This window comes from Lycium barbarum, chromosome 6 (genome assembly GCF_019175385.1).
Source record: "Lycium barbarum isolate Lr01 chromosome 6, ASM1917538v2, whole genome shotgun sequence".
In the NCBI taxonomy this organism is placed as follows: Eukaryota; Viridiplantae; Streptophyta; class Magnoliopsida; order Solanales; family Solanaceae; genus Lycium; species Lycium barbarum.
The window spans coordinates 124608567-124620924 of NC_083342.1; the positions used below are offsets into that span (position 1 = coordinate 124608567).

General features: G+C 36.9%; 1 protein-coding gene across 3 annotated transcripts; it reads right to left on the reverse strand.

The window, feature by feature from the left end:
• Positions 1-50: 50 nt before the first annotated feature.
• Positions 51-12079, reverse strand: LOC132598599 (mitotic spindle checkpoint protein MAD1). 3 transcript variants are annotated; one of them, XM_060311568.1, is made up of 16 exons: positions 11808-12079; positions 10810-10909; positions 10393-10553; positions 8920-9111; positions 8701-8793; positions 7660-7776; positions 5691-5938; positions 4817-4988; positions 4374-4484; positions 4084-4287; positions 2744-2906; positions 1491-1578; positions 1339-1408; positions 783-911; positions 518-556; positions 51-291 (listed from the first exon to the last, which is right to left on the reverse strand). In XM_060311568.1, the coding sequence occupies exons 1-16, from the start codon at positions 11982-11984 to the stop codon at positions 202-204; spliced, it is 2154 nt and encodes a 717-aa protein (XP_060167551.1). In that variant the 5' UTR covers positions 11985-12079; the 3' UTR covers positions 51-201. The 3 variants fall into 3 exon arrangements, with proteins under 3 accessions (XP_060167551.1, XP_060167549.1, XP_060167552.1); XM_060311566.1 differs by having other exon boundaries at positions 8920-9117; XM_060311569.1 differs by lacking the exon at positions 8920-9111.
• Positions 12080-12358: the final 279 nt, after the last annotated feature.

The window sequence follows — 12358 nt, forward strand, 5'->3', positions numbered from 1 at the left end:
ACACACCCAACCTTCACCTAGATAGAACTATTTATGCAGAAAACGGCATCGAGACATGAAGATGCACTTATATTCGGTTTAAGTTTAGTTACAAAATTGGCACCAACATTAACACTTTCCAATAAATCAGAAAGAACATCAGTCTAAATTACTATCGCCAGCAAGAGAAAGGGAACGAAGAAACTGCCATGTGTTGTTACATCAAGACAATGTTCTCTTGTTGAAAGATTCTACAGTTAAATTGGCTGTGAAGGCAGGTATTGAACTCATTCTTCGAATGAATATTTCAACCTGCAAAACAGAATACCCCAACACTTTAGAAGGTTGAATACCTCTGCGCTACCAGTTTTTATGTAGCTAACAATGATAAAGCCAGAAAACACTAACTGCTGAAAGATGAAAGCTGACAACTGATAAACAAGAAAGATTTATCTATCACAATATTAGCAAACTGATGACGATGATGCTAGAAATTAGCTGTGCAAAAAAGGCTTTTCTAGAGATCGTTGTTAAATACCTGTTGGGATATGTCAGGCTGAGAGGTGTACTTGTTCGTCTGAAAGATCAAAAGAAGGAAAATTTATTATTGTGCTTCTTCAAAAGTAAGAACTCAAAAGCCACCTATGTGTTTAGTTTATCTGTGAGTTATACAACATTTAATGCTAGCAATGTGCCGAACTAAAGCACAAAAGGCATTGCATGAATGTTGAAATTGCTGGTAACAACTCTGTCTCATGCTTCAACCAACCAAAAGCCCACAAAATGAAAACATGAGATCTTACCAAAATGTTCGTATTCCCTGATTCATATTCAAATTCAAGCTTTTCATCATCACTTTGAGCATAAATTGATTGAAGCATAAACCTTGTAACCGGTATTCCATCTGGACGCTGGTGATCATCCATCACAATCTGATAACACAATTCCGATTACTGTTAAGTGCTGTAATGGTGCTAACTTAAAAGCTAGAAGCTTCTGCAATACACATACTATAGACATTAACTAAGTACTTTCAGGTGATATATAACTCAAACTACACCTCTTTCTGGTGCATAAGAAAGAACCCGCAAGCCACAAAAATGCTTTTCATGAAACAATCTACCTTTTCAACTAATATTGTCGTGGAGGAAGATTCACCGTGTACTTAATGAAGATGCTATTGAAGAAATGCCAACAAGACACCGCACCCACCCCACCTCCATTCACAGCCCCCAGACTTATGTTCACACTAGTGGAATTAAAACATATTGGTGAGGTACCAACTAGACTACGGAGATATTTCTAGTGGCAAAATATATTAGGTTGAAATATAGTCATAACCCAGGAAGCATGTAATACCTTATAGCCAAAAAGTTCACAGCATGCCCTTCTGAAAACAGAGATCCTATCAGCAAAAACTGTCTTGTATCTGACGAATGATTAAACTTAGTTTCCGACAAGAACAATAAATCAATGACAATACAAATGCTGAGAAATCCTGAAACCTTTACCGCTCCTCACGCTTTTCTAATGTTGCTATTTGCTCTTTCAACTGCATAATCTTTCCAGAAATATAAGAATCAACCATACCCGCATCAGCTGCATAATTGAGAGGTAATGAATTAGAAATAATAAGGATTAACTGATAAAGATTATTGGATGTCATTCACACACTGCAACAATGGAATGTCCATTCCTTGGTTTATCTCTCTTTTTCTGAAATGACCTCTACAACTCAATCACGAACTACTCGGTCCGCTATAAATGTCCTCAATATCCATTTAACTCGATGTGGACCTATTTCATTAGTAATCATTGAGTTCTCTTTATTTTTTAATAAGGGCTAGATAATTTATCTTTTGGGACAAATAAGGATCCACTAATACTACAGGTCTCTAAATTTTCTCCAGGCATACAAACTCTGTAAACAAACAAAAATGGCTTCTAACGAACTCCGGATCTAATGTAAGCATACCATCACCATTATGCCTTAATCACAACTAGCTGGTCTACATGGATCTTTTGCTTCCATCACCTAATTGGATCTTTTGCGTCCATCCTGTTTTGCTCTCAGCTCAGTCTGCATGGATTTGGAAATATTATGTCTTGAGACAACTCCACATGTAAGTCTAGGTCTATTTCATCCCTTTTTAACACCTTCAATGATCATTATGTGACACCTCCCGATCAATGTGTTTGGAGAGATAGTCCAACCATCTCAAATGGTATTTTCTCATTTTCACTCTGAGACCGAGTGCACTACTTATATTTTCTTTCGCCGGTGATGATTTCTAATCTTACTGCATATTATTAACATCTACACTTCAACATAATTCATCTTGTAAATATTGTTCAGCCTTGGAGACCTAATACTCACTCCCAAAAATTGGTGTTTTCAAAATACATATATATTTTACGAGTTTTATGAGTCAAGCAGCTTAAACCAGCCTAAGCAAGGAAATTTCCAAAGTAGATATATACTTTGATACATCATTTACGAGTTCCACAGTACAAAATAAAAGATGAATCTTTTAGAGGGAAAACCCACTCCAAATTGTTTGGAGAATTTCTTAATCAAGAAGAAATATCAATCTTTATAACAATGTTGAATAACAGACCAAAGTGTCAACCAAAATAGAACCAAGGAGCACAAGACTGGAATAACTGTAAGATAACTCCATTGTGGTCTGTTTAATAATAGGAAAAGGCACTGAATGACAACAAAATACAGGCATACATGCACTTAAAATTGAATTGTGTGCACCTGACTGCTCTTTTAACTCTTCCACAGCCAGCAACTTCTCTTTTGTCTTCTGCAACTCGTTCTGAAGAGCCTCTATTGTTTGTTTTGCCTCATTTTCAACTCCCAGGGTGTTGACCATTCGCAGAACTTTAGTATTGGCAGATGAATAATCCCCGTGCCCTAACTGCAAGGGAACCCAAAGTAACATAAGGATACTAAAAATGGGTTATAGGCTTATAACATTAAATAATAACATCTCATACAAACACTAATCTAAAGCACCAATGATGTTTCATTTCTAGTAAGAGATATACATGTGTGTATTCCATAACGGCATAAGGAATAGAAAAAAAAATATCGTCTCCCAAAAAAAATAGAACTGAAAGTAATTTCTGCAGCAGACTGCATCCTCAGTGACGTTGAAATTTCATTAAGTAGATAACAATGAATGCAAATGGAGACAAGTCAGCATGGTACTCAAAACAATTTTATCGACATATATAACATAATTCCCTCAGGCAAAAGGTTCACTTAGCAGTCAAGTAGCTTAACCTATAATGCATATCAAGAAACATAGGACAAGTGTTACTCCATCTTCCATAAAAGAGGCAAAACAATCAAGCGTACAATATCAGCATCATCAATGGGATTTAGCATATGATAAGATGGATATAAAACAAAAGGAAAACAACACCTGAAATTTCTACACTTATATAGCAAGGACGATTATGTTCTAACCCTATACAGCAAAACAAAAATATGCTCTAACTTGCTCAAGTACATTGAGAAGTCATAAGAGTGTTACAAAATGAATATAGACTACATTTAGTAAATGTAGATAGCTTAGGAAATATATAAAGATTCATAGGATATCATCTTTTATGCTTTTCCTTAATTAGAACCTAGGTATATGTATATATGCCTTTTACATTATGGAATAAGATAAAAGGAAATTCCTCCACATCTCTGTTTGTTTACATGGTATCAGAGCCAAGTCCTTCCCCATTTGGGCCCCCATGTTATATTGTCCACGCACTAGTTGGGCCTGGGGCCTGGGGCCTGGAGCCTGGGCGTGAAGGGAGGTGTTAGAGGGGGTTAGAGTCCCACATTGGTTGGGGAATGGACCGGTGGTCTGCTTATATGGATTTGGGCAATCCTCTCCTCATGAGCTAGCTTTTGGAATTGAGTTAGGCCCAAGTGCCATATTTTACACAGATATCTAGAACATGACATTCTTATGTTTCATGCATGAACAGCAGCCCATTACCATTTCCCGCCACGGCTTTGTCACTTGTCTGAAATATATATTTTAAGAAAATTCAAAAATACAACAGTACGAAGTATGTAACCCAGAAAATAACCTTGGACTCCAAGAGAGCTATCTCAGAACGTAAGCGGTCACCCTCCCTCTCCACAGATTTTGTTCTTCTAGCTTCATTATTTAGTTTCTCATTGAGAAACTTTATTTCATTGAGCTGACGGATATTAACTTCTTTCTGTTCAGATAAACTGCTCTCCAGTTCCTTTATACAGTTTTCTTTCTTGGCAAGAGATGCTTCAAGCTCCTGTAGTCAGGATATAACTACCACAATTAAGCAGAGAACAATCATAAGGTAATTTGTCCAAAGCCAAAAAGGGCAGGGATTATAACCTGAAGAACAGCTCCACTGGCCACTTCATGACCACTTTCAACACTCTTTTGCTTCCTGAAGTCCTCAATGACATTTTTCAAACGGTCCTTTTCCTCCATAACAGAAGCAAGCTACAACGAACATTGAGAGAAAATACATAACAAGTTAAAAAGCACACAGACAGCCAGGAAAAGGTAAACTCTGAATCTAGAGGCATAGGATTATCGAAAGAAGGTAACCATAGTTTTTATGCATGCATTCCACTGTTTGGGAAGAGTAATATCAACACAAATCCTAATAAGGACTCGATTTATGAAAACCTACTTACCTAGACTCCAAAATCTATTTTCATATGGCGAAGTTCCCAAGCTACGAATCAAGAAGAAACAGAGACCATGAGGAAGAGGGAAAAACAATTTTACAGTAACTAATTTCGGAAGCATCAGATGCAAAACATACTAACCTTCGACTCAATCCTCTTGATTTCTGATTTTGAAGATTCTGCCTTCTCCTTCGCAAGTTCAGCCTCATTCTCTGCTTTCCTTTTCTCAAGCTCAGCAGCGTCGAGAGCCACCTCCATTTGCTTAAGTCGGGCCTGGATCTCACCCACCTTCGTCATGCTATCAAGCACTTCTCTGTTCCCCAGAAAAGGAAACAAAAACTCTTGAATGGAGTACCAATTAGTTGGAGACGAAAGCAAGGCAAGAAAATCATGGAATTTCCACCCCAACACATCTGAGAGAAAGGGGATAGAAATTTCCTTTCTCCTTTTCCCTTTATACAATAAGTCAAGTCTCACATAAAGCAGTTGTATCTCTTAATACTAACTATTGTAACAAAAGACAAAAGATAAGTGCAGGAAATCAAGAAACTGAAAATATTGAAATGGTACAGCTTGAGTCACCCGAACTAAAACTTCTTTTTAATGGGTGAAAGATGTGCATCATCTTATAAAATTAACATGCCCGAAATATACAGGTAGACTTCCTATATCTGAATCGATGAATGGTTCCACTCAATCCACGTTAATTGCGGGATAGTGCACATTATACTACTCAAGCAAAAACAACAACGGTTGCCCAAAGAAAAAGAAGGGAACTGGCAGAATTCACTCTGTGGAATAGAATTAGACAACTAAGAGGAAATAGTCAGACAAAATCTTTCCAAATTAAAGTCGATCACTAGATCAGCAAAAGAAACTCCTAATCGACCTACGGTTAGGCATCAAAGAAAAGCATGAAGTTAGAAACAGAGCTCATCCATGAACATACTTGCTTCAGAACGAGAAAGCTTTAGTAAGGACCAAAATGAAGGAAAAAACTCGATCAACAGCTTACCTCTGCAGAGCCGCAAACTTGGGGGGCACATCATCAGCACATGATGCACCAGGAATGTCTTTAACCATTGATTTCCAAGCATTTAGTTCATTCTCTAACTTCTCCATATCTCCTTGAAGCACTGCTAGTTTTAGCAGCTCCGACTCTGCCCTCTCTCTCCGGCCTTTTTCCTCAAGTATTTTTTCCTTCAGTAACTCTATATTTTCATGAGATGACTTCATCTTTCTTGCTTCACGCACTTCAGTCTCCTGATGAAGAAGAATCAGGATATATGAATTAAACATTTGCTAACCTCTTTTTTTAGCTAATACCTAAAAAAACTTAACTGTTCATGTTTTGCTAGTTTAATACTCAAATTATGAGGTTACCCCTCTGAACTATATCTTTTTTTAATCTAAAACTCCCCCTGCAGTGCCAAGTGGCATAGAGTGGCTTCACTCTCTTTGTAGTGTGTACGGCCAAAAGAGCATCATGTGGCATTTTACATTCATTTTTTAAAATTAGGTATTCTTATTCCTTATTTGCTATTTTTTCTTTTCTAATTCATGTTTTTCTTCTTCAGAAATTTACATTTTTTGCTAACAACAGTAAACTAGTTGAATCTCATAACCTTGAAATAAACACCAAAAATAACTTAATAAAAAAAAAGACATGCCCAGCTGCAAATTACAACTAAATTTATCAACACTGATAGACAGAGTTGAAAAGACACAACTTATAACGCGCACAACATTCATTTTAAGTAAGTTTTAATATCCAATCTTTTTCAATTGGGTTTATTATTATTGAGTAAATATGATTTTGTTCCCATTTGCAAAAAGGTTTACTGTTATTGCTTAATTTTGTTGTTTTACTGTTAATTAGGAATATGAGTTTTAAACTGAATTTACTGGTATCAATTAAAAATTGTTAGACTTTAAAGAAGAAAAAAAATCAATAAATTTAGCTAAGGCATGAAGAAAGAACAAATAAGAAACATTTTGTTTTACACTTTAATGTTTAACTTTCGGCTTCTTTTTTGTTTTTGTTTTTTGTTGTTACTGCTATTTTAGAGTTACCTTTATTGAGTGAGTTAATTTTGTATCATAAAATTCAGGATTTTCAACTAAGTTTATAACTTTTTTATTATTTTATTTTTGATGTTACTATTACTATAAGTGTATGAGTTTCAACTATTAGCAAAAGATGTAGACATTTGAAGAAGTTAAAAAATAAATATGAAAAGAAGAATAAAAAAAGCAAAAATAACAAATAAAATATACGAATAATTAACTTTAAATAATGAATGTAAAATGTCACATGGATGCTCTTTTTGACTTACCTTCTAGCTCTCACACACTACAAAAGAGTGAAGTCACTCTCCATACCCCTTGGCACTACTTTTTTTTTTTTGGGGGGGGGGGGGGGGGGGGGGGGGGAGGGAGGGGATAATTTGGGAGGGTAACAGTACCACCCCATAGTTTAACCATTAAACTTGCAAAACATGGATTAGTTTAGGGAGGGTTTTAATCTTTTTCTTTTTTGAGAAATAAACCAAAGTTGAAATTCTTTATAGTAAAAAGTGGCACTCAAAAGAAATGTTCTGATAACCGGTGGGATTCATCCAATTAGTCACTAATCCAGCATACTTAAAACTTAGTAGAGCAAAAGAACTTCAAGATATAAGATCAATCTTTCACCCCCTTTATAACAATCTCATGAAAGCTAAAAGGACAGAGCTTCCTATATTGAAGCTAATCTAGAAACTAGCAGGATTTACACAGCTTATTGTGGAATTATTCTCTTTATAAAGTTCCTTTCCAGCTAATCACACTATTAGCTTGAAACTGATTGTCTTAGTCATGACACAGCACGAATTTCTCATTACTGTAAGTGCTAGTAATAGCTCTCACTAGAACTTGCAACTCAAAGAACTAACAAAAAGCATTTAACTGCACACTGGACTATTATAAATGAGGATATAACTTACATAGCTCCGAACTTCCTCCTGCAAATGTTTCACCAAAATGTTGTTGTCACTAGAACAACCTTCTTGAAATGTGAAATTTGACAGTTTCTTCTCTGCTTCAATTTTCTGCTGCATGCACTGGAAAAAAACAAGAGAAAATTGTAATTTCATTATAATTAAATAATGCCAAAAATGGTAAACTAACAAACAAAAGATGATCCAAATGACAAAAAGAAGAATAGACGGAAGAAAACACGCAAGGCTACACTCTAACATCGCAGAAAATGTGATTTCTGCATGCATGTCCATCAATTGTCAACCTAATAACAAATATGATACTAACCAAATACTGGGGCAAAATTTACTGGCGTAGCAACTTACTATGCCATGGAATCAACATTAATACAGGGTAAATGCATATTCAGTACAAACATCCATACATCATCATGCAGACAACTGCGACAATTCTAGGCACTCTGCCACACTTACTACATTTTTCCCCTGAGCAGTTTTTACACTTTATGCTTACCAATATTTGCCAAGCAAGGAAGGCATGCACAACTGCAGAACAAGAATCCACCATAACAATCAAATATAACTAAGTACATCCGGTCCCACCCACTCCATGCAAATTTTTTTTTTTTTGATGAAGTAAATGATTTCATTGCAGGCATCAAGCAGATGCATAGTAGTTACAAAAGTAGAATAGCAAAAGGGCCAGCACTCCATGCAAATTGAGAGGAGTTATTCCTAGAATAGCCATTACATAATAGTTAATACCCGTGTTTTCTGTAAAGGCCGTCCTGTCTCCCAATTAGACCTTCACTTTTAAATGAAGCCGTAAATGTTATGTTGCAAGTCCATAGAGGATCTCATTGGATAACATTCTACAACTTATGCAATTATATTTTAAAATGACGAAAAGCTTCATCAAAAGAATCTGAAATTTAAAAAAGAATAGATAAACCTCCACTCTCCTTGCTCCAGCATATGCTTGTGCGGACTCATTGGTGACATTTAAGACAAAGAAAGCAGTAATTCTAGGGTAGAAGATGCATTGACCTCGTCAAATCTCTTCCTTAGTTCTTCCAGCTGCTCCTTCAGCAGAACTGACTCTTTCTCAGCATTGATAGCTCTGAATTCCATTCTTTCAAGCTGCATAAAAGCATATTAGATATTGAATATAACACCTTATTTTGGATATTGAACTTCACACAGAGCAAGCTATGTATTAGTTATAAAACCAGCACTTTTAGTTAATTTCACGGAACAAATTCTTACATTTTTACTTATTTTTGTAATAGAAAACTTGGATTCACTTTTCAGCTGCTCAAGCTCATTCCGCAGGCGACTTTTCTCTCTTTCTATGCTTTCTGACACACTATTAAGCTTTCTCTCTAAAAGACTTGCTTTTTCTTCTGCTGCAGCAGCTGACGTCTCAGCTTTTTTACGAAGATTCATCTCGTGTTGGAACTTCATCTAGAAGACAATGAGATGGTAGATAAATTATATCACATATGGCAAGAAGGAGATAACTTAGAAAGTTATAAAGATTAAGCACCTCAAGAATTGAGAAAAGCTAACAAAGAAGGCCTTGAATATAAAAATGAATAGCTCGAGGTATGTTACCACCCATGTCATTCAGCAACTATGTTGCAGATTGTTACTTAAAGAAAGAACTAACAAAAAACTCCTGTTCTTATTCTGCTTATACGTCGTGTCAAACTTGAGCATTACAATATTAGGACTTATGACTAAAGTATGACTTGTGTTGAGCATGGAGGACCAAGCCAGCACGCCTCAACAAATGATAGATGTACACATTATAAGTCACAAATCAGCGGCATTATCATGGTGACTTGAATACTATGGTCTCTGCAACATTTTTTTCATTTGGAAATAAAAAAACATTATAAATTTTGAGAATCAGTCTAATCAGATTAAGATAATGTCTGGCTCGCTTTTTTACTAGGGCCGTGTTCAGTCTTGGTGTGGTTCCGCCTCTTTGCAGGGTGATGACTCCAATAGCTGTGGAGCACAAAGCGCCAAAATTGGCTTGGTTTCAAGATGTAGAATATATGTAGGATCTCATCTTGACACATATTCAAAGTGATTGGCAAGTGGAAACTGCTATTATCCTTGCAGTGTGATATTTTGTCTACAAACCAATAGAGTATTTTAAAATATATATAAAGAGCAAGTCTCTCTCTGTAGGCGTAATTATCGCACTTAATTGCCTTATATTTTTAAGTTAGTTTTACAGATTAAACAAAATTAATGGTAACGTCGGGTATAGCTGGTTTTCCGCGAAATCTATTTCAGTAGAGCGTATGATGTCGATGGCCCGAGGTAGAGCACTCAATGGGCTGGGGTGGCCTCATTTCGCCTTACCAACCCCAAGGAAACTCCAAATACAGGCCTAGCAAAGTTAATCGTGGTGTCCCAGCTTAAAATTTTGACTTGGTAAAGTAGAAGGGTCCACCGAAGCAGGGAAGCTCTATGGTGGAGAGAATGGGAAAGTGTCTGATTCTGCATTTTCAATGTCCCTGTGAAGAGGCCCACTTGCCCACACCTCTTCCCCCCAACGAAGCACGAACGCTGGGGGCCTCGCCTGCTTACCCTCTCGAGCAAGCGACTACAGCTTCAAAACTCGTACATCGGCATAAAAACATGACACAGACCAAAGAGAACCCGCTGATTCTTCTCAAGAATGTAAAATGAAGATGATGAAATATGACAATTAACATCTAGCACCTCAAGTTCACTGCACAACTGCAATTGTTTTCTGAGCCGTTCTTGAGAAACGTTGACCTCCTTCATTAGCTGGTCCTGCAGAGCCTCTTCGCGCCCTTTAGCAGCAGCTAGTTCTTGCTCTGCATTGAGGAATTGATCACGAAATTTCTTCCTTTCAGCATCTGCATGTGTAATGCATGACATCAGGCAAATTAAATTCAATAACACCCCAGTATAGAAGAAAAAGCATGCTGGTTGCTATAGAGGAGTCAACACATGATTAGGGACAAAAAAGGCGTGCAATATCATTCCAAGTATAGCGCATAAAATTGAGCAATCGAAGTAGCTAAATTTTTAACGTCTGTCAAAATGACAAGGGGAAACAAAAGCGTGAAACTAGTCAATCATATTTCACAAAATTGGAAATTGATGACTTACCGGCTTTAAGATAATCATTGTTTAGTGCTTCGAGTTTGGATTGGTTATCACGAGCTTGCTTTTCTGCACTGCTTAAGGCATCAAAAAACTCTGATTTCACCTGATAATAGAATGTTTTTTATAGATATAAGAAAACTTGTAAAGGAAGTCCCAAGAACTGAGTACAATAAATAAACAAGGACCAATAGAACATTCATTGATCAATATAAGAGACATGTGAATGCTAACATGCAGGAATATATTATTTAGCTCAAAGGTCTTCCATCATCTTCTGTCACATATAAGACCTGAAAGGAAAAACTGCATGTAGGTCCCATCGTTCGGACTAACTTGGAAGTCATATTTATCCTTCGGCATACTCACACTATCCATATGCGCTACTCGAGATTAGCTCAATTTGAGTCCATCTTAGAAATACTTATAAGTTTGTTTTTTGATAAAGTAAGTAGATTTTGGTTATCAAACAAGATGAAGTAGATTTTATTAATGGAAGGCACAAATCACATGCATCCAAGTAGTAGATCCACAAGTAGAAAACAACGTTCTTACTTGTTAGTATTATTTTTTTTAATTACATAGGGGAAATGGGGAAGGGGATTACAAGGTGAGGAACCGACTGAGCTACTAAGATCCCCCAACAGTGATCTTATTAATTTATGAGACAAGCTTTGCTTGTGATTAGCTCATTGTGAAGCAGCTCGGCTTCAAGTTGACTCGAGAATCGGCTTACACATCTAAAAGACCAAATTCACTCAACAAATTTTGGTAAAAACAAAAAAAGTATGGGCTTCCTAACTGATTTAAAATTTTGAATCCATCCCCAACAGTGGAATTCCACAAAGTGGGGTACCTTGGAGGTAGAGAGGTGACCCTCGGCTCGAGGAAAACCAGGTCTCAGCAGTTAGGAAAAGGAAATACGATAGTGGAAGTAACAGAAATAGTTGAATTGACCCTAAAAATGAATTGGATATTGGGGGGATTGGCAAGTGAATAAATACCATTTGGCGGCATTGATAAGTGCAGAGCATTTGGTCGGAAGATTGAGGGTGATTGTGATGGTGAGATGATAAGGGTGTGTCCTCGAATATGACGAGCGGCCTATTGCCCCCGGAGCTGGGACTACTTCCATCTTCCTGTTCCGCTTTTCGCTTCAATGGTGGTGTTCTCACTATCATTATTCTTCCTAGGGTTTTCACGCACTATTTGCTTTCTGTTGTCTCCTTATGGAGTATCGGAGAAGCAGCTGCTCCCACTATTTCCAAAACTCACGCGCCAATTCGTCATTTACTGGAATAATCCCTCGTCATTTTGATGACCCGAATCCATTTGGGCAACTGCTACACTCGTGGGCTTCAGCCCAGCACGCACATGGAATTAATTGGGCAATTCGCAAACTTTTTTTGGGGTGGTATTTAAATTTTGCCCCTCATATTTGTGGTATTTAAATTTTGGGCTCAAATGCGGATATCGAGCACCAACTAGAAAACCAAAGAACATGAAAATTGAGGTAGGAGGTTCGATAGTTTTTCAAAAGTAGACCTTAAAAACA